We start from the raw sequence: 22,035 nt of genomic DNA, 5'->3' as shown, positions 1-22,035 counted from the left end.
CCTGCCGGTGGAAACCCAAATGTGCAGATGTTTTCCTGTCCCAGTGCCACCTGAGAATGAACAAGGAGTCAGGAGCAGTCTGAAGGAACCAGGCAGAGTGCCCACACTCTGCCCCAACCTGATGGACACGTGCTTGCAGGGAAGCACCCCAGGTCCACCCTGGAGCCTTCAGATATAAAGTAAACCCAGTGACAAGGAGTTTTCCCACTTCTAATTTTGGCAGCTAGCATTGCCAGGCGCAGAATACCAAACGGATGAGTTTTGCCTGCTTTCTGCTTATTACACAGCTGAGTTAACCCCACATTTCTGTTTACCTCAACCCCATCGCCTGGGGCAGTTTCGAGGTTGCTCTGATGCCTTTGCAAAACTAGCACTGGAATGGGCACGAAGCTGTCATTTTATTTATTGCATGGAGCAATGGAAGGGAGAAATGCCTGACACATCGCAGCTTGGCCCACGCACTTCTTGCGGTCCTTGTGGCTTGGGGCTGGGCTGAAGTCAGAGCCTGGCCCTGGCCCCGCCTTTCTCCACTTTTTGAAGGTTATAAAGAGCAGCCACTGTCAGTTTGCTGCTCTGCTGCTTCCTCTTTTGACTCTTTGTGAAAGGAGAAAGCGCTTCATGTCTTGGCGTGAACTCCTTCCCCCCTGGCTGGTGATCATAGCAGGACTGACGGGCATCGTGCTGCTTTGCGTCTCCACTAAAGATGTGCCCGTTACCCCTTTCAGGACTAAGGTAAGGGCGTCCACCTGCCCAAGGGGTGGCCAAGCCGAGGGTCAAGCGGGGCAGTAAGCAGAAGACCTTCTCCTCGTCTCTCGGGCTGCTTCTTAAGGAGAACCTGCCTATTTCCTTGTGCAAGCCAGGCATTTAAACTGGTGTGTTTTGTTGCTTTTTACATTCATTGCGCTACTGAGTTATTTACTAGCCTGAAACAACAAACTGAGGAGGGGAGGTGACTAGAAGAAGACTGTGAGGATGGGTTGGCATCCTTCAACATGCTGTAGTTTTCAAACTGAAAACAAGCCAACCCCTTTGGCTGGTCAGGGAAATAGAGGCTGGATATGGTCCATGGATCAGCAGAGATGCTCACTGCAGGCTGAGGAGAGGCAGCCTGTGTCAGGAGCTACTCCAGAGCGGCAAGGGACCAGTGCTGTCAGTGGAGGGAAAGAGCTAGGTCACTCTTGAAAGTTGGCAGAATTTGGCCCTGAACTGCTGCTTCTGTTTTTAAAAAAAATATATAATTATCTTCCATGCCTTCTCCTCTTCTGTCCTCTCTTGATTTTAACCAAAGAGCCAACCTGCCCTATGCAACAGGGTCAGATCTGCCTGGTGACTGGGGGGTTAACACCCATCCACTATGCCTCCTGATGCACCACTGCTGAGGTGAGATCAGTGGCATGGTTTTAATCGAACAGGAGTAGGTTAACCTGTGCATTTAGAGATACTACCCCTCCTCCACACTCCTCTTGGAAACAAAATTGGATTTAAAAAAACCCCTTATTGCTCCATGCTCTATCCTTCCCTGGTGTTGAGCTGAGGCAGAAATGTGGTGATCCATTCTCATCCCTTGCACTCCCAGCAGCAGCCTCTCATTTTGTGAAGGAGGAAAAAAAATCCAGGTTTCTCCACCAATACCATTTGTTTCTTCCTCTTCTGCGGCAGCTGACATGTCCCTGCAAGAAATACGAGCTGTCACTTGTGGGGGAGGATGCCAGCAGGCTTGGGCAGGGACCTCCATCCTCCTTCCGCATTTCTGCTCCAGCTCCAGTCCTGGGTGCTGTGTCTGGTGCAGCTGGGAGCTCCCAGGAAGGCTGCAGGCAGCCAGCTAGCTTCGCTCAGAGGTTGCAGCCAGGCTCTGTCTTGTGCTAAAACCCTTCTGACAGTGTTAACATCAACCTCTCAGGAGGTTTCTCCTCCCACTCAGTCACAGCTACAACTATTTCTGTGCAAGATACAGCTTAGACCATGCATTACCACATACCTCCCAGATCTCACAAGTTTCTTTCCTGTCTGTGTAGATGCCCCAGATTGGTATCATATAATAAGGGGGAGAGGGGGAGACCATAGGCTAGCACTGGGGCTATTTTGAGTGTGGGGATGTCCAGAACAGCCACAGAGAGCAGTGCTGCAGGGTACCCCAGCTGCGTCTCATTTCCTAACCCTTGCATATGAGGTGCAGCTCAGCAAGGCTCCATCAGCAGCAAATAGACCAAGCACTGGGCTGCAAAGAGACTAAGAAAGCCCTTGGCCTCACTGCTAGGCAACAGAACTGTCAGTGGACAAGGTGTTGAGAAATCTCATGTTTGCTGCTGCTGTTTCTGCCAAGACATTGTCTTGGTCTCTGTGGGGCTGCTGCATTGGACAGCGTATGTGCTGGTTGATCCCAGTGTGCTGTGGCTCCTACAGGTCTGGCATGCACCAAGGCAAACCCAGCCTGTGGCACACCATCTCTGCAGTGGGGCATCAAACAGATGAGGGAGGCTCAGGTTCCTCAAAAGTAGGAGCAAGCCACAGCCCTCCAATTCCTGCACGAAAGCCTTAGCAAACCAATCCAGCATCAGTCTGAGTCCCAGAATCATTCAAGAGCCTGTATAGTGCCATCTCCCACTGCTTTAGGACCTGTTTTTCCTGAGCTCCAGGTGGCTTAGCTCTTAGTGGAAGCCCTTTACCTGATTTCAGGAACAGCTACAGAGCATGCCACTGTAGGTCTGCTGAATTTCTGGGTGTTTCTCCACTCCTGCTGCTCCTCATGTATATTCAGAAATGCAGATGGTTCCCTGCAGATCCACATCATCTTCTGGCTTCACCCTTTCTTTGAACATAAAAAACTAACTCAAATACTGCAGTGCAGGCCCATGGGTTACCCACAATACCTACATAATGCTGAGTTACCCTACAATAACAAAGCAGCATGCATTCAGTGGTGTTTATCTAGAATGTTTTGGGGGTTTTCCAGTATGGCATTGTTGTGGATGCTGGCCCATCCCGCACCATCCTGTTCATCTACCAGTGGACCACCACCACGGCAAACAAGACTGGGGTGATCAGAGAATGCAGTTCCTGTCCTGTGCAAGGTAAGGTGCCTGATTCATGTTTGGTGGTCTGTGGGACTGGCATGGGATGGATGGAAACCCAGAGATCTGTGCGTGGACCATTGCCACAATTTCCTCAGCTCCTGTATCATTTAGCTGTACACTGAAGCAGTGTTGATAGTGAAGCACAAGCTGCTTATTTTCAGCATGAGTCTTCTCGACATGGGCAGATTTAGCCATACACAGCTGGATGTCAGAGCACTTAGCAGTAGCAGGTGACAGGCCTGCTGCAGGGAGGGAAGCATGCAGGGAGGATGGGGTTCATCCTGATGTCCACGTGGATCAGTGGCAGAGCCAAGGCTGCATATCTTCTCACCCAGGCAGGACATTTAACAGCAACGGAGACAAATCTGGTTGCAGGGTGACTCCTCGTATCCTCTGCCTCGTCCTGGAGCTACACCACTTAGTGCCCAGAGTACAGTCAGGACAACAGAGATGCAAAGACTCCAGCCCCCTATGTGGGGTTTGACAGCACAAGCATGACTTCAGCTTGGTTTTAGGTCTCACATTTTGGAGAATATTAGGGTCTTCTTCACTAGTTTGAATCAGTTTGGCCCTGCCAAAGGCAGCTGAAAGGGTTTCATGCATTAATGCTCAGGGTTTAACTTCCCTATCTCTCAATCTTGCTTTGATGTTGAAGCCTGATTATAGCGGTATGCTGGGAAACCCTGAACTCCCAGCAGCAGTGCTGTAGGAAGGCAGCTGCACAAGAAGCAGGGAAGGGAGTTTGTGCCCTTGCAGATTGTAAGCAATACAAACCACATACAGAAGATGCAATAAGTGTTCCCTGAAACCTTGTGTGTGTCCCTTGACTGCTGCCATCTTCACAGGGTTAAGAACAGCAACTGTAGCTCAGTACAGCAGTTTGTCAGCAGCAGCAACAAGAAGTCCAGGCAGGTGTCTCGCCCAGATGTGGGAAGTAGTCCTCTGTCTGCATGGCAGCGTGGTCACAGCCTTTGAGTAGCCATAGGCAAGCTGCAGCTCAGCCCTATACAGGGCCCAGGAAAGCAGAGCACATGGTGAAGGAGTCACACAGCCAGGAAGACGAGTGAGCCAGAGCATGGGGAAGTGAGGCTCTTCCTGGATAGTAGTTCAAAACCAGCGTTTAAGAAACCATTAAATCTGCTGGAAAGATGAGTCAAGGCTTGCACACAGCTTCTCTCCACACAGCACCAGCATCCTCTAGAGCAGAGGTGTCTTGCTTGCTGGTGCGGGACTCAGAAGATGGCTCCTCCAACACAAGAGGAAGTGGCTAGAGGAGAGAGGTGACACATCAGCCTCAGCACTGCCTGCATGGCAGTGTGTCCTTCTGCTATCTTTTATAGCAGCTAAAGCCCCATTTCTTCCTCTGTGGGCTGAGACAGCCTCAGCTGTTGCAGCAGTCACGTGGCTGATACGTGGTCATTTACGGGATGTCTCAGCAGCAGAGCTAGGGTACTTTTAGTGCCATTTGGGATTTATATGCACATGTGTTTTGCTCCCAGTACCATATTTTAGCAGGATGGCTACATGGAGGAACTCCTTCATTCCACCTGCGACAGGTCCTGTCTTTAACCATGCCCTAGGACAGCAACCTCTTGAGTAACAGCTCTCGCACTTCTCCCATATGTTTCCCTAGAAAATTTCATTCTTTCCCCTGGTCCTCAGGTCCAGGAGTCTCCAACTACTCAGATTCTCCTCAGACAGTAGGGAAGAGCTTGGAGCCATGTTTGAACTGGGCCCAGAAGGAGATCCCAGCAGAGCAGCACAGCCAAACACCCCTCTACTTGGGAGCAACCACCAGCAAGAGGCAGATGAAGTGAGTGAATGTTGCAAACCCACACCCAGAGATCAGCACGTGTCGTGTGGATCATTCTGTAAATGCATCTCACCCTGTCTGCTCTGCAGTGTTTCATCCCTAATCTGCTAGTCAGGTAAACCTTCTTCAGGTCCCAATGTACTCAAGAGGAGTACGGCATAGCTGTGTCTCCATACTGTCCCCCCAAGCAGCCATGAGGATGATGGTCTTGCTACTGCTACCAGTCTGTGTAAAGTCTTCTTCACAATTAGTGCTTGGCAAAAAAACCCCTGTCAGTCTGGAAGCTAAAGTGTTTTCAGTTTATGTGACAACCCACATGGGCTTTCAGGGATGCTTCTTGTCAGCAGGTTGGAAATGGCAGCGGGAAGATCCACCTTATCATACACACTTTTGTGGACACTGTTCTTAGTCACCTCATTATTGGGACCTTTATCTCCTTCTAGACACTGGGGAAAAGTAAGGTCTGGAGGGGACCAGGTCAGTGGGGCAAGGCCACAGGGTTCCCTCAGTGACAGAGGGTACTAAACTCCCAAATTCTTGAATGGTGGCACAACTGCTCAAATCATCCCTCTGCTGTTCTTGCCCCCGGTGCCATGTGAGGGGAGAGGGAAGTGGCAGCAATGTCATTGTGCCTCTGTGCTACTACCCAAAGTGGGGAGCTCAGCAGAAACCCTGCAGCTGTGCCCCCACTGCAGGCTGCTCCTGGCAGGGTCCTGTAAAAAACAGTGTGTCTTCTTTTTCTTTTCTGTTTAGCCTCACCCATCGCCTTGCAGCCCTGACTGTGGCCTTGAAGTCATCCCCCTTTGACTTTCAGGGGGCAAAGATCCTGTCCAATCCAGACAAGGAAGCATTTGATTGGGTTGCTGTTAACTATGTCCTGGAGAACTTCTTCAAGGTAAAGGACAGTCCTGCCTGGGGAGTACAGAACTGAGCTGAGCAACTCCCATTAACAAACAGCCACAGAGACATGTGGAGGGACTGTTAAAACCCTTTACTTTAAACAATGCTTAAGCACAACTTCCATGGCCTTTCAGAGGAGGCAGGTTATATCCAACACCAGCTGGTTGGGGGACATAATGTGAGATGATTATAACTAGATTGAAGGACCGAAACTCTAATATAGCCTTTCATGGACATGTTCATGCAGTTGCCCTAACAGATGTGAGGTTTTCTGGGCAACACATCCAGGATGCTCACATAGATGACCTTACATAGTCTAGCCCAGGATGTTGACAAGAACTCCACTGCTCTGAGTCCCTGCAGCTCTAGCTCAGCATCACTGTCAAACAGGCACTGCTGCTGTCTGTGGGGTGCTGTGGGATTGCCACTGGAGTCCAGCTGTCCCACAGGACATCCTGTGGATGATGGACAGAGAAGCAGAGTCTTTTGCTGCCAAAGCAAAAGCCCATCAAATTTCCTTTCATTGAGATACTAGTGAGAGTATAGCTGGGTGCCCCCAGCATAGAGGCCTGGTCTGTATTCAGAAGGCACTTGCTAAACAAAAAGAATACATTTAAGTTTCCTTGCTCAACCCATAGCTTCTCAAACCAAAGGGTCTCAAAAAGAACTCAAAGTGCAAGAGAAAGGTGGGTTAGACTGAGTCTTTCCACATCAGGGAAGTGAAAAGCAGTTCTGATAACCAGCAGCAAGCATGCACTGGTTAGGGAATTGCTAGCCCTGCTGGCAGCAACACAGCCTCCCCCAGCCAGGGACAGAGTGCTTACACCCACATAAACTTCCCTGCCTGTACTGCTAACTTCAGCATTGTCAAAATCAGTTCTGCAAGACTGCAGGAGATGAAACCACAGTGTTCTTCTGACAGGAGGATCACTTTAGCATCAAGGAAGCACCTGAAGCCCATATCTGCCCACCTGCAAACCCCCCTCCCATTCCCTACCACCACCACCCTCTCCTCTCTCCCCTGCTCCTACCTGCTGAGACCACTGCTTCGAACAGCAGTGGACATCCAGGATGGTGAGCCCTGTTTGCTCTTGCTGGCTGTGGGGACCTCTCTGAGCAGATGGCAGTGCTTGTACAATGGCTCCTTTGCTCCCTCCAAAGCCACCAGTTCAGCATCTGTATGTCCTGTGGACAAAAAAAAAAAAGTTGGGCTGTACTGCACCAGAAAGCTGCTTTCCCTCTGTGCACTAATGCTTGCATTTGACTGCAACCCAGATGTAGAAATCTTAAGAACTGACCTCTCTGGTTCTTTTTGGGTCAGTACGACTGGCGAGGACAGTTGGTCCCCTCTGGAAAGGGGATGGCAGGAGTCCTGTCTGTGGGAGGAACCTCAATACAGCTCACTTCCAAGGTAGAAGAGAGCCAGGCACCAGAAGAGGGAGTGAGGCTGCAGCTGTATGGGCAGATGCACAACGTGTACACTCGTCACTGCCCCTGCCATGGCACAGACCAGCTCCGCAGTAGACTGCTTTCTATGCTCATTCAAGTGAGTATCTGCCAGAAGGACATTTGCAAGGTTCTTGGATATGGTATCACTAAATGGCAGTTACACAAGGTGTAGCTTCTAATGGGCAAAATGTCAATCACTGTCTTTAACAGAGGGCATTTGCATATATCTAAAAAAGCCCAGTGCATTTGTAAAACATAGTCTCTATGCCCAAATCAATGCCCTCCAAGCAGACATGCAAGCACCCATTCAAGAGTTTCCTACTTGCAGGCTCTATTTGGCTCCTTATTTAATACACATGAGCACAAAATTGCTCTCCAGAGGTGCCAAGATAATTTTCAGGCTGAAGGGAGGCAAAGACTTCCCTTGGCTCCTCAGAACTGCTCCTCCATCCTAGAAGGGGAAGCTAAACAACAGCACCCAGAAACCAACTGGGACCTTCCATTTGGGGTATTTCCTTTGCTGTCTTTAACCCTGTAGCAGCTTTAAAAGAACAATATTTCATTTTGAAAACATGGTGGTTTTTCTTCCAAACTTTATTTCACGGGGGGGGGGGGGAGGGGGGGGCAGGATCTGATGCAAACTCAGGAATCATTTTAGTCTCCACCAAAACTAAGTTTTTCAGAAATAAACTACTCGCTGCCCATCTGCTTGCCTCCCTATAAACCACACCTCCCCTTAGTTGAGATCTGAACGTCCCACATGCAGACCCACTTCACCACAGTTATATTTGGGAATTCCTAGAGATAAGAAACACTGATTCTTAAGGGGTTGAGCCATTTGGAAGGCAGACCAGAACAGCCTCTTTCTTGCAACTAGAAAGAGTACAGGATTCACTGAAAATGTATTTCTGGTCTAAGGGAGAGCAGGTAGGGCTGGGACTCCTCAGCCTCCCACAGCAGGTCCAGTCATTGCAGCTTGCCCTGAACTCAGGAGGAGATGGGAGCCTGCTGCATCAGTCTGGGCCTTGCAGTTGGCTACCTGAGATAAGGTTTGGCAAACTTTTTGCAGCCTGCCTGCTCAATTACAATACTGTGGTGCCAGAGGCAAACTGTTCTTCGCTGTGTTACATTTTGTCTTCCTTTGTGAAACTCTGGGATGCCAACCTCCTCTCTTGTTGCCTCTGTCCTTGTTTTATTCTGCTCTAGGATCAGAGAAGTGCTAAAACTGTGTCTAATCCCTGCTGGCCCCTCACCTACTCCCGGGAAGTGCAGTGGCAATCAGTGCATACTGGGCCTTGTGCTCTCAGTGATGACGCATTGGACATCCCTGGCCCTGAGGAGGTCTTCAACATCACCGGCTCCAGCAATCCCACCGCCTGCATAAGGCTTGTGCAAAGCCTGCTCAACTCTTCTTCTTCCTGCAGCTTCTTCAAGCATTCCCTCAGCAGTGTTTTCAAGCCCCTCCGGACCAGGTTTCTGGTGGGTTCTCATTTACACTGGGGTAGGCAACTAGTACAGAGAACGCATGAAATGGGACCAGTTTGATCATTAATAAATACAGTGGGAACAGCCATGCTGTGCCCTCTGCTAGCCAAGAGAGCCAATGCCCTGGCTAATGCTGTACACATGCACTCCTGCCCTCTCCCCCTCATTAGCACATAGCTGTTCAAATATAGACCACAGGCTTCCCACCAATGACTGTGGTAGGTCTTTCTTCATCCATGCTTCAGCAATGTCTGCTTGTGAGACAAAGTTTGGGCATCCACAGAGCCAGCAGGGATAGGACAGCCAGGAGTTGCATGCTGAGCAGGTCTTCCTCCCACAAAGTCTGTGGTAAAAGTGAAGATCCTGCGCCACTCCCTTAGCAAACATCTGGGCATGCTCCACCACAAACATGCTTATATCTAAGACCCTAGATTTAGCATCCAAAGTCATTGGGTTAAGCCAGGACCAGCTCAAGATCCTAGGACAAACTGAGTGCATTTCAGAGGGAAGAATTACAGAGATTTCCCCACCTCCCTGCTCCTGAGAGCCTCCCATGGACACGGTGCCAAGGAACCTAAGGACCAGACTACTTAGCCAGGCTGGGCCAGGAGGGCTGCTGCACACAAGCTAGAAACAGTCCTGTTTCCATCTCCAGAGAGTAGCAGATCTGCTTGTCTTCCTTGCACCCATCAGAGGCACTGTAAGCCCTAACACAGGCACGCAGAAAGGGCACCCTGGCAATGCACCCCACAGCTACTGCCACTTACTTTCCTATAGGCACTGTATGCAATGCAGGGCACAGTCCAACCTGATGATTATTTCTCCTGCTGTTGTAGGTGATTTCTGAGGCCATGGACTTCATGAGAGAAACTGTACCCTCTCCTGACTTGGGTCAGGCAGTCAACAGGCTTTGTGGGATGTCCATCAAAGAGGTAACTGTGGAATAACTTAGTGTGCAGGGAGAGTGGGAAGCAAGGAACAGTCTGTTTTAAAAGCCCATGGGGCTCAGACTGACAGAGCCATAATTTACTGGCTCCCTCAGGGAAAAAAAATTAGTATTTGCCTGGTTTTTGGGGGGTGGGGTTTTTTTTTTTTTATTTGTTTGTTTTTACTTTGAGGAAACAGGCTCCATTTATTTTCCTTCCTCTCAAATCCCAGCTGCTGCTGGTAACACCTGGACTTAAATGAAAAGCCACAAGTACCTTTTACTGCATATTAAGGAGTAAACAGGAAGGCTGTCCACTCAGTCCTGTACATCATCTTGGTCTTCCTGTTATCCTCCTCTCCTTAAGAGCAAGGAACACATCCACTCAGGCTCCAGGGTCTTTCACATTTCACCTGGGCCCATGGAGACCATGCCAGGGGGAATTTGTAAGTTCTCTCAGTTGGTGGCTTATGAGGTCACCCTCATTTGCACCTACACTGACCAAGCATCCACAGTAACATTCAAATTGGACAATTTCTACAGGGTTTGCTAACAGGGTAGCAAAGCCCATAAGCAGTTCCCTAAAGCTTTCCCTTCTGTATAGAAAAGAAGATCTTGTTAATGCTCCTATTGAGAGAAAGGGTGCAGCATTAGCTCAACCTAATTAGAGAGCAGAGAATCATACCAAGCAGTTCACCTGCAAGGCAACTGTAGGACATGTGGCTGCCAGTCCTGCTGCTCTTGGAACTGCCTGGTCTTTAATAAGATGGGTACAGAGGCATTAAGAGATGACACTGGTTCCCAGACCACACAGCCCAGTGGGTGCAGGAAACACGGTTTCAGACTGCACAGACACAAACCCCTCCTCCAGTCCCACAGTCAGTCCCACAGCAGAAAAGAAAAGTTACAGGAGGCCTGAAATTCAGCTACTGAATATTTACTTCTTGTATTTTTTTCCCCATCTTCTTTTGGAAATGACACCAGCTGGTTAAGGAGTCCCAAAAAAGCCTGGATACACTTGTTGATTACTGTATTGTGTCTGCCTTCATCTTTCATCTCAGTACAAAGGGATACACATTTGACTTTGATGGGTCTATCTGGACTGCATTCCAGAAGAAGGTCAGTTACCTATATTGTGGTATTTCTAATTACAAGGGAGGGTTGGTTTCAGTAAAGCCAGCCTGTCCCCAATCCTACAAGCCCTAACCAGCTGGGTTTCTCCAGCAAGATTTTTTTGCAAAATAAAGTCACAGTTGTGATATGCAAGAAAACTAGTGTCAGAGAGCTAGAGATTACACTTGTCCCCACTGAAAAATAGATGGGTCAAAAGCCTTTTCTGGAGCAATACCATCTTTAAGAGTCTGTGCCCAATAAGGAAGGAAGTATGGCTTGATCACCACTTAATGCTAAGGACAAACTACTGATAATGTTTCCTGAGCCAAAACACACTGCCCTACCTCTCTGCAATCACCTTCGTGCTAGTGAGGGTTTATAACTGGCTCATAAGGTCTGAAATTGCTTCAGGATCTGGAGCTCCTAAGGAAGATTTGATTCAGGTCCTCCCCTTCACAAAAGAAAACAAAGCCTATTCCCAGACCTCTTCACAACTCACCAGCAAAGGCATGGTCCCATTGAGCAGGGCCACATCGTGATAGCAGTTCAGTCAACTATGTAGTGATAATCAGACTAAGGCAAGGTAATGAGGTAGGTCCAGGGTCCATCCAGGGAGCCCAGCCTGGAAAGCCAGAGACAAGCAATGTATAACATGTGTCTGAGATTCAACCAGGCAACAGGGCCAGAGGCAGAACTACCCACAATGTAGACCTGAGGTCCACCCAGGAAAACCAGTCAGTAAGCAGAAAGAACAACACACAAGCACAGCACAGCTCAGCTCAGGAAAAAAGTAACTGCCCAGGCCAGAGCTTAAATGGAGCTCCCAGGCCCACGGGCAGAGGGCGTAGGTAGATGTCCCAGGTGAGACTGGTCAGGGCAATTAAGGCCTATTAGTGCACTCTGGGCACCGAGAGTGGGAGAGCTCCCCATTTCAAGTCTAATCCTTGTATCAGTCTCAAACAAAGTACAGGAAGTCTTGGGCATGTGCACAGAAACACAGCTGGATCCAGACTATCTCCTTCTCTTCTGACCTCTCCTCCTTTTTTATTTCAATAGATGGGTGATACATCATCCAGCTGGACTCTTGGGTACCTGCTGAGTCTGACCAACACCATCCCCCAGGACAGCCCAAGCTTCCTCAAGGGAATTGAACCTGGGGTCTGGTCTTTGCTCCTTATCCTCTTTGTCATGCTGCTCACCGGCTCTTTCATGCGCATCTCATACCGAGTGATGGTCAAGGAAAACAGCTTCAATAACAGGAACAGCAGTGTTTTTGATGACAACTGACAGTTATTCTGGGACTCGATACTCTTGCCAGAGGGCAGTTAATAGGGTACATACAAAAATCACACAGGTGTAAGTCACTGGAGGTTGCGAGTGATTTTTCTGCAGGACTCCCAGAGCCTCAGTGCCTTATTTCAACTTGCTAGCACTTCCACTACTGTACTGAGACAACAGATCCTGCTCCGCAGGAAACCTATGATTCCTGGTGGATGGCAAGCTATTCGTTCTCCAAATGAGAGCAGCCTGCACTGATCTTGCTTGGGCTACAGCTGAGATTACTCATGTCAACCTAATGAAATAATGCCTCTGAGCAGGCAGGCCCCGAGCTATTGTAAAGTTAATATGGAATAATCCTGTCTAATCAGGAGACGTGGTGCCTGAAAAAAGAGCTCTGCCCTCTCCTGTGCCCACAAGAGAGACAATACCTGCAGTATTGTCATTAGTGAAGAATGGAACAGCATTAAAAATATAGTCAGAATATAACTGCCAACTTGCTTCCATGTTCAAGGGAAAAAGCAAGTATTTTCTGCCTGCTACTATTGATCTGTCTGTTCTTCCACCTCAGTGACGGCATCCATGCATCCCTTCCAGCAAATGCTCTTGCTGACCAAGAATCCTTCAAAAGCAATGCTTTTCAGTCTTGGTCTCTACAAAATGTGCAGAGCATCAAAGGAGGAACAAAGGGCACAGACATACAGCTGAGTTCCTGTCTCTCAGCTGAGTCATGGCAACTCAGGGTTAAAATTGTCAATTTAAACTCTTTAACCAGGACTTAAATTAACACATTTAATTTCACATCAGCTAAAAGAGGGTACATGCTGGGCTAAGGTTCACCAGTTTGTTCATTCACACTGAACTGCTTGTCTCGCTGACTCTGAAAGTGAAGTTATCTCATCTAACATTGTCCTTTAGACAAGAGCAGACCCAGGAACAGAAGCTTTCCTAATTGTCAGTCCAATTACTCTCATATTAGACTGTGACCAGAGTTACTTTATAATCCAATACTCAGGATTCCTCTGGGACTTGGCAGTCATTCCAGCTCCTCTGGTCTGCTCTGCTCATCTAAAACATGAGGTGCTGTACAAATTCTCTGTGTTGGTGTGAAGAAAAGGGATCGAATCAGACAAACACTGTCCTTGGACTAAAGTGTTTAGAGTTCACTTCTTGGATTGCTTCAGAGAGTTAAACACACAGGCTGTTAAAAGCCTAAGGGACGAGTGTCTCTAATGCATTTCAGACCACTTTAAACAGAAATTAAAATGCTCACAGATGCAGTGATGTGCCTTGCAGGATTTTTAAAGCTACCATGGCACCCAAATGCTTTCAAATCTGATTATTAATCCCTTGTGCTCCCAACTCATATATAGGACATACCCCCTCCCCTATAATATTGGGGTATTCATAAATGTTCAGGCCAATTAATGAAGGTTTGGAACCTGTCAGTCAAGTTTGGAGGGGTGTGGAAACAGATTTAAACAAGCTTCATATTCATTTCTTTGAGTTGCACATTAGATATTTTTAATTATATCATGTTATTAAAGATGTTTTAATAGACTGTCTGTGTTATTCTTGGCAAGAGATCAAAGCGGGGGTTTTATTGTGAACACAGAGTGTTTCAGTGAGGAGGACGGGGGATGCTGATTTTGCCTCTGTTTACTCAAGGGCTGTTATGCTGTGTACTTTCGGGGTACACAATGAGAACCCTTGAAGGCACTTTCTTCCCAGTGGCAGGCAGGTAGAAAATTACTTCAGGTAACCTGGTTGCTGGTATTTAGTTGATGAGAGACGTGTCTACAACTTTGATGTGTTCTTTGCTCAAACCATCTGAAGAAGGTAGGAGGGATTCAGGCAAGCCTGCATAGAAAAAAAAAAAGAGGTTATCAGGGAGTCAGCGATATCGGGGAAATTCCTGAGACTTCATTCCTCCCGCATCTGGAAATGCAATCATTAAACACTGGCTCTGTGACCTGTCAGCACATATGAGAACTGTGGGATTCCTGTCTGAGATTTGCAACCTGCCCAAGAAGAATCCTACCACTGTCAGAAATGGAAATAAGCCAGTGAGATGCCAGGAACCCCAGGACTCCAGGTGTTCTGGCCTGCTAAGTCATTACACCTTCTTGATTTTGAATACTAGATTACAGGGTCCAAGAGAAAAGGACATTGGCTGGAACTTCCCCAAGCTCTTGTTTAGAAGCTTTGGGACTTCCATGCAGATAATAAGTGAGCAATTAGGCAAGAAGCTCAGCATGTCCTCCTGACACTTTACTTTTGCCTTGCACATGCCACTGAGCTGTACTGGGTGATGGCACGTACACATGGCCTAATTTGCCCCATTAAATCCATGACACTTGAGCCACCATTTGACACTGAGCCACCGCTCTGTGATGTGAAGACAACCCACAAACACTTGATTTAGAGCAGATCCTAAACTCTTGAGCTAAAAGCTGCAAAGGCACAGTGAGACATTTCAATGGCTGAAGTTCTTTCCCCAGTGGTCCACGCACTACAGGCGGCAGCTCTGCTCCCTCCTTTCCCATCATTCCTTCCAAATACTGCCAGTGCTGTCTCCTCCTGCAGGCAGGTCACGGGGGCAGGCGTGACAGGCAGACTGTGCTGCCCAGCTCAAGCTGCAGCCCCAGCAGCTAGGGTTACCGGGTGAACCGGGCTTGGAATGGGCAGTATTGACGGTGTGTACCATTCTCTATCTGGCAGAAAAAAACCTGCTTATAGATGCATTACTAGATGATGAGCTAGACTGGTATGCTAAAAGCCCTGAAGTGTGCTTTTAGTCATAAAAAAGGCAAAAAATAACAAAATCAGGAACTTATGAGAAGAATGGAAACTAACAAAAGTAACATATTCCTTTCTCCCAGCTCTCTATACAAGCAGCTCCTTCATGTCAGCAGTACATAAATTTGCAGAATTAATCCCCATATTACCTGGACAACAGAAATCTACTTAAAAGCAGATTCTAGATTAACTCACTTTGAAACGAAGATGCTTGCAGCCCTTTGGCTACAATGCAATTGTAGAAATGATGAATAATGAGGATTTTCTAACTGTCTGTAAATTATTTAAGTTTATGCGTACCTCTTGCTTCTCAGTCAGGCTGAACCATGGGAGAGCTCTTCTGGAAGATAATGTCTGCTCACACGTAACTGCAGTTCTGCTGCTGTCACTAAGTATCAATAAGAGGGAAATCAAAAGTATTAGATATAAAAATTGACACCAGAAAGCACTTTCTCTATCTTAGCTCCAGAAACTTGTAAGTTGGCTGACCTGCTGCTGGCTAGAGTGGCCTAAATTTCATTTCAGTATGTTTGTAGGAGTATGTTAGTTCCTATCTTTCTTCCAATTTATACCATTTCCAAAGCGTCATGGATTCCCAAACAGTACATCCCATCTGGGTTGTACCAATGAATTTCCATGAAAATTGAGAGAAATAACGGTTTACTGCCTGCAGTCCCATTTTGCAGTATGAAGTTCACCACCACAGGACCAGAGTTGTTTCTTTCTTCCTGTTCTGATGCACCCAGGCTCCCTGCAGTTGTAGGAGAGACACCTAACCTCCCTCTCGGTACCTGGCTGTACCCAAGGCAGGGCTGTAGATAAGTGCTGCTTTTTGAGATACAGGTATTTCACAGGACATTTATGGATTAATTAGTTCACCAGGATTTCACAGAGCTGGACTCTCTAGCAGGTGCTGTCACAGACTTCCTAGCTTATCTTGGCAAGTCGTGAGAACGTCATGCATACTTCAAGGACTCTGCAAAAGTTGTCATGTGGCTGAGCTCCAGCTTCCCATTAGTAATGCAGTGATTGTAACTCCTCCTCCCCTTGAGATACTGTGCTGCCTGTGGAGGTATCTAGTTCAGTGGTTAAGGGAAGACCTCTGGAATAGCAAGTTTAGAAACAATGTACAGCACCAGGCACTGCAGTACTTGCACTCATTTCAGTTGTTTGGGGCTGTTATAATAAACAATAATGAAATAACTTGAAATCCACAAACACTGGAGGAGCAAATCCAGCACAACATGAGAGGAGTGCCTTTTAGGATGGCTGGATTTAAAGATTGATCAGTACATTTTTATTTTGTTCTTGTACCATGCCTATGATCATGTGCCTGAGTACCTTCCAGAGTAGTAGGAAGCCATATGATGTTTATATCCTACCTCATGGATTGTCACTCCTACTCCAAGAGCTAATTCAGCACACACTGAAGTAGATGGAAATGCTAGCAGAAGAACAAGCCCGAATGAATACTGGGATCAGTAAAACCCCAATTTTTGTCCTAGCTCTCTTAATATAAAAGTCCTTTCGCAATGCCATCAAACCCAGGCAAGTCAAAGCGTTTTGATGTTTTGCAAGTGCAAACATCACTGTGTACTCGTACACAGTGGAGACCAGGCAGAAGTGTCTTAGACCTGGTTTCCACCATCCCAATATGAGATATTCAGAGTCTTCTTGCAGTACCGTGCTTTTAGATCCCCTGTTCAACTCATAAACGCAGAACGTAAGCTGTTGCTCCCCTGAGTGTGTAATGACAGGGATTAGTCACAAGAGGGAGGCTGGCAGAACAGCGCCTTAAGCCTTAGGAAAGCTGCAACACAGCCAGTAGCTGGTCCCACCACAAATCAAATAAATTAGCAAGCAGGCTTGTCTGGAAACTTGTCAAGGAGACTCCTGATGTGGACACAGATGAAAGACACACTGCAGTATGGAAGCTCTCTATGTGTGGGATGTAAAAGCAGCTCTAATCAGTGATTTAAGAAGCCGTGGCTTTAGTGGAAGAAGGCCTCTATGCAAGGAGAATGGGCACTAGTGTGGATGAAGCCTTTTTTGGAAACAAGAGGGAGAAAGAATAATCCCTAATAGGAAGAAGACTGCACTGGGAATGAAGAAGATGAGGTTTGAGAGAGACAGAGGAATGATAAAATCAACTTCTGTGTGAAGGAAAGCTTATTTTTGTTCACAGCAGGGGGTGTCACCATATGCGCACCTCATGATCGAATTAGTCACCACTTCTTGGTGGAAATTCTCCGGAGAAACAGATCTCCCAAGTGAAAGAAAGCAATACCTATAGGCCTTATCGCTGGACAGTGTACAGTGGCAGAGCTCTGGAACCGAATGAGGGAAACTTTACAGGAATAGTGTTCAAAGTTCACTGGTTTTAAACACGGAGACGTAAACTGCCAATTAATGCTGAACTTTATGCCACGTAAAAGCTGGTTTAGCATTACCTTCTGTTTCATGGTAATCACTGACAATGTTTAAGACTCTCTTGAGTGCAAGCTTTGAAGTGACAGGCTTTCTTCTGAACTGAGGATCTCAGTGGAAATCATCAAACCAAATGGAAGGAGCTCTTCTTCCACACAGCTTGTGGTTAAACTGTGGGACTCATCATGACAGGAGGTTGTTTATGCCAAAAGTTCACATGGCTGCAAAAGGTGATTAGATAAATTCATAATAATCCATTGGGGCTATTAAACCAAAAGTTACTTGCTTGTGGCTAAAGAATTGCCTGCCACATCCATGTATGTTTGCCCTGTTCTTCCTTGCCAGCTGCTGCTAATCATTAGAGACAAGATATTGGCCTGGATGGACCAGTGGCTTGATCCCATTCAGCGGCTCCTATTTCTCTCAAGCAGGAATCCCACAATTGTACATCTCACTCACTAGTCTCTGGAAGCAGCCCCTCACCTTCAATAACTTCAATCGCTCAGGAGCAATAATTTCTATAAAACAAAGCATTGTTTATCCTTAGAAGTAACAGAAAGACTAGACTGACAAAAGGTCTGTACATACCCACGTCATACTTCAGTGTTACCGTAAACCTGGAATGACCCCAACACCAAAAGCTTTTCAGTTCTGGAGGCAGGCTTCCACCCACATTTGTTCTGCAGTGTCCCTCTCTTGAACTCAGGGCTTCAGATTTTTACCTATATAAACAGAATTAGTTCTGTGATTTCTGTTTGGGCTCCTGCCAGCCCCAACATCACCCCAGCCCCAGGTACTAGGCTCAGTTTAGACTAGGATGCTATTTCAGAGACACAGACTGCTATCTTGCTGGTTAAGCATCAAGAGATGAATTATAGCCGTTGTCTGCCTGCCTGCCAAGGGGAGGGATCATCTCTATATACCCCATAGCACACAAAGAACACTGGTTCAGTAAAAGGGGAATGCAATACTGAAAAGTTAAGAAAGCATCTCCCCACTCTGCTCTAACCAGTTGTATTCACAGTAAAATCTGTTTCCCTGTCAAAAGCAGTACAGACAGTTTAAAAAAAAACCACAAAAACAATTACAATAAAAAGTTAAAAAACAACTAATATATAGTTCAATGAAACAGAAATGCAATTTCCAACTTAGTTTTAACTTCACTACCATGTCTTTCTTTGGATTATAACCAGGGACTTTGCCCTCGTGATACTGGCCCCTAATGTTTTCTAGTACCCCCGTTACAGCCATTAACTGATATAGCAAACTTACAGATGGAAAATTTGGAAGCACATAAATGAGGTGAAACCTCCTCGCTTGTCACTTGCAGCAGCGTTTGAGGAGAACTTTCAAAGAAATCAAATACCCAATAAAACAGATGTCTTCAATGAAAACATGATGTGGGAGCCATGTACCTCCCCACCTTGGTCGAGCTGTTCTCGTCTCTGCTATCCCAATTGCTTTCCAACTGCTCCCTGCTCCCCCGCCCCGGGAATCTGCAGCAGTGTCTCTGTGCAGGCTGTCCACTAAACCAACGACGATTAGAAACGCACTTCAACATTTTGCTCAGGCAGGACCATGGAATGTGCATTTTTTTCCTCCCAGAATTTGCCCAATTGTCAGTGTTTTGTACAGAGGTTTGCCTTTGAAGGAATGCTTCATGTGAGACAAGGTTCTGGCAGAAACCTGCCTTGTTACTTGCCAGCTCACCTTCTGGTACACACTAATTAGGTTGCTGGGCTGCCACAGTATTAGAAGTCACAGGGCTAAGATAGTCAGCAGCTCCAGCAGCTCTCCATGGAGATTCCTGGCAGCTTGGCTGTGTTCCTCCTCACAGAGAGCTTAGAAGTACTGGCATTTTACTTTAATTTTTAAAATGCAAAAATATTTAAAATAGAATTGTCATTTCCTGTGGATCTGCATGTAGCCAAGAACAGAAGTACTACCTGACTGGGACAGAATTAGCAAAAATAAGTGTAGCATGAATAATTTGAAATGCCTCCTAACCCATAGATCTTCAGGTGGCTGAATCTCCCAGGGAAACCTCTGGAGGCTCAATCACAGGAGCAAAGTTTTAGCTACCCCATAGGGTGCTACCCCCTGCTCTGCTGGGTGCAATCCTGATAGCATTTTAGAGACAGAGATTGGAAGTCTTAACAGAGCAGCGTATTTCCACTTTTTTGCTGCCACTGGGAATGCTAGGGGTGCAACCATTTCTCACTCTACACATTACAGAACAGCTACCCAAACATTAAAGGCAGTGCGGGCTGAAGCACAAGCTGTGAGAAGCACCGGCTACAAAGGCTCATGATTTCTAACAAAGTAAGGAAATAGATCTTTGTCACTGATGTGCAGTCCTTTGCTTTCTGGCCCTGGCTGAAAAAAAATCCATATCTGCATTAAATACAGCAGCACTTGTACCAGCAAACCTCCTACTAGCCCTGTAGTGGCTCCCCCTGCTCCATTTTAGGGATGGTTTTCTAGGGCTTCATGAGCGCAGAAGCTTGCTAACGCTGTTCTGAGTACGCCTCGATGAGAATTTATGCTGAATGTACTTTCCTAGACAGCAGAACACGGGCAAGACATTCTATATTCTCTTTTTAATCAGAAAGAAGACAGCATTTATTTTTTATGTTACTCTGAAGAGATGGCATCACGTCCTGGACAAAAAGCTGTCTTTACTGATTATTACAGCTTTGTATGAAATCTTGAGCAAGTCTGATCTGGATTCATCTTGGCTGCCTTTGATACTTAAATGATACTGAGATTTTGGATTTGGTCACCTCAAACACCTTTACAGAGAACAGAAAGCTGTTGTCAGAGGGCTATCCAGAGCTGGAATAGGCCGAGCCATCCCTTTCCACCGACTCCAGCGTGAATACAGCCCAGAGTTAACTATTCAAATAAATGTGTATATTTAGGTGGGGTAAATCTGGACCCTAATGCCTTTGCATTACTCAGCTATCTCGAAGTAAACTGCATAAACCTCCTGCATTCTGGCTTTGAATGTGGAGGATGAGCTGTATGTGTGTCTTCCTAGTTGTGTCTGGGCACCTCTGGGGCTGATAAAGGTCTTTCTCAGGAGCTCCTGGCACTGCCCAGGATCCTCCTGGATCACTCCTGATGCTCTGGGGCTCCTCCCAGAGTCTCTCCTCCCAGGGTCTCTCCTCCCAGGGGCGGCTCCAAGTGCTCCTGGGCTCCATCCAGTATCTCTGGGGGATTATGTTGTTTACATGCCAGAACTATCAATCACCATAACCTTTGTATTAAGCCAACTACCACAGGCTATTCAATCTGCACCAAAAGTCTTCACAGTGCCATTCTCCTGCCCACCTCCTCACGTGACCCAGTCACAGAAACAGTTGGATTATTGTTAGCCAAGCATAGATCATGATATGTATACAAGCCATAATGTACCTCTGTCTCATATGAATGCCTGAATGACACAGAGTGCCAGCCCGATGTGCTCTGTTTGTGTAGAAAGAATTGAGGTCACTGCTGCTTTTGCCACAGTCCACCCCCACATCAAGGCAGCAGTTTGACACTAGCTAGGTTTGGAGAATTCAATTAGGAGTCTCTTTCAAGTTTTAGCTACAGTATGAAACAAGAAGAGATGCTAGGACTTGTAGACCTTGCTGGCATCCTAATGAATACATATAATCATAAGACGACTCTGCTGAAACAACAAAGTATGCTCAGTAGAAGCCGTGACCAATAGATGAACAGCCTATGCAAGAATGTGCTAACAAAGTTGGATGGCAGAAGGGAACAGTACAGCAGAGTAAGAGACAGAGAGAGAAAAGTTAAGCGAGGGAGACATTTATCCAGCTTCGGATGCTCGGCTGCCTCACGATAGGGCTGCAACATGAACAGAGGGGTCACCTAGCACAGCGCTGCTCTGCTCACCCTCAGCAGGCAGGACTCGGTGAGCCAGCCAGCCGCCCACCTGGAGGCCCGTGAGAGGACACCACCTCACACAGGCCCCCTCCCAGCAGGACACCACCTCACACGAGCGCTCCCCTCGCCGCACAGCGTGTTCCCGCAAAGGAGCTGCCGCCAGACGGCTCTCCGCGGCCGCCGGCCCCCGCGGGCTCCCCGAAGCAGACGGCGGGCTCCCCGAAGCAGACGGCGGGCCACCCCCGCCACTGACCCCCGCCGCAGGCCGTGCCCCGGCCTAGCCCCTTCCCGCCGCGGAGCGCGCATGCCACAACAACGGCCGCCCGGCCCCCGCAGCCTCAGGCGGCTGCGCGCCAGAAAGTGCTAGAAAGGCGCCGCAGCCCGCGCCTGCGCAGACGGGCTCCCTGCCCCCACCGCGCCGCTGCAGCGCCCCGGGGCCGACGGAGGGCGGGGGAAGGGGAAGGGGGTGGCGGCGGGGACGGGCGGCCGAGGCCCTCCCGGAGGAGCGGAGGCGAAAGGCGGGAGGAGTGGGTGTGGGTGTGCTCGGGACCCGCGGGGGGGAACGGCCCGGCCCGGTTTCCCCGGAAACCGCCCTCCCTCCCCCTACTCCCGCAGTAAGGAGGAGCTGCCGCCTACGCTGCGCAAAGCGCGCACACGGCTTCGGGAATGGGCGGCTGCGCGAGCCACCGCCCAGGGCCTGCTGCGGAGTCATTGCGACGGTTACTAGGACACTTTGTTTTCAGCCAATCAAATGACGTTAGCTCATCCCTGAGGCCGACAGCCAATCACGCTCGACATCAATCATTCAATTAAGCCAATCGGGAGTGCCCTGAGCGAGTAGGGCGGGCATTCGTGGGCCCCCGTTGCCTAACAGT

The 22,035-nt window shown here is 47.9% G+C and overlaps 1 protein-coding gene and 1 long non-coding RNA gene across 3 annotated transcripts; one reads left to right on the top strand and one right to left on the bottom strand.

The window, feature by feature from the left end:
- Positions 1 to 589: 589 nt before the first annotated feature.
- On the top strand, positions 590 to 13,709 carry LOC142044028 (ectonucleoside triphosphate diphosphohydrolase 2-like). Its single transcript, XM_075055990.1, has 9 exons — positions 590 to 732; positions 2,954 to 3,071; positions 4,737 to 4,887; positions 5,641 to 5,782; positions 7,109 to 7,333; positions 8,443 to 8,715; positions 9,558 to 9,653; positions 10,631 to 10,765; positions 11,816 to 13,709. The coding sequence occupies exons 1-9, from the start codon at positions 619 to 621 to the stop codon at positions 12,044 to 12,046; spliced, it is 1,485 nt and encodes a 494-aa protein (XP_074912091.1). The 5' UTR covers positions 590 to 618; the 3' UTR covers positions 12,047 to 13,709.
- LOC142044029 (uncharacterized) lies at positions 13,664 to 21,389 on the bottom strand. 2 transcript variants are annotated; one of them, XR_012654186.1, is made up of 4 exons: positions 21,170 to 21,389; positions 17,852 to 17,985; positions 15,137 to 15,224; positions 13,664 to 13,897 (listed from the first exon to the last, which is right to left on the bottom strand). It is a non-coding gene; the product is annotated as an uncharacterized LOC142044029 (long non-coding RNA). The 2 variants fall into 2 exon arrangements; XR_012654187.1 differs by lacking the exon at positions 21,170 to 21,389 and adding an exon at positions 18,536 to 18,738.
- Between the last annotated feature and the right edge of the window lie 646 nt (positions 21,390 to 22,035).

This window comes from Buteo buteo, chromosome 23, assembly GCF_964188355.1.
Source record: "Buteo buteo chromosome 23, bButBut1.hap1.1, whole genome shotgun sequence".
Lineage (NCBI taxonomy): Eukaryota > Metazoa > Chordata > Aves > Accipitriformes > Accipitridae > Buteo > Buteo buteo.
This window is presented reverse-complemented; position numbering and strand designations above follow the sequence as displayed.

Bases quoted from the DNA above. Each gene is read 5' to 3' on its own strand.
- LOC142044028 (XM_075055990.1), top strand. From the start codon at position 619: ATGTCTTGGCGTGAACTCCTTCCCCCCTGGCTGGTGATCATAGCAGGA. The intron at 733-2,953 runs GTAAGGGCGTCC...GGGGTTTTCCAG, and splicing joins TTACCCCTTTCAGGACTAAG to TATGGCATTGTTGTGGATGC. The intron at 4,888-5,640 runs GTGAGTGAATGT...TTTTCTGTTTAG, and splicing joins ACCAGCAAGAGGCAGATGAA to CCTCACCCATCGCCTTGCAG.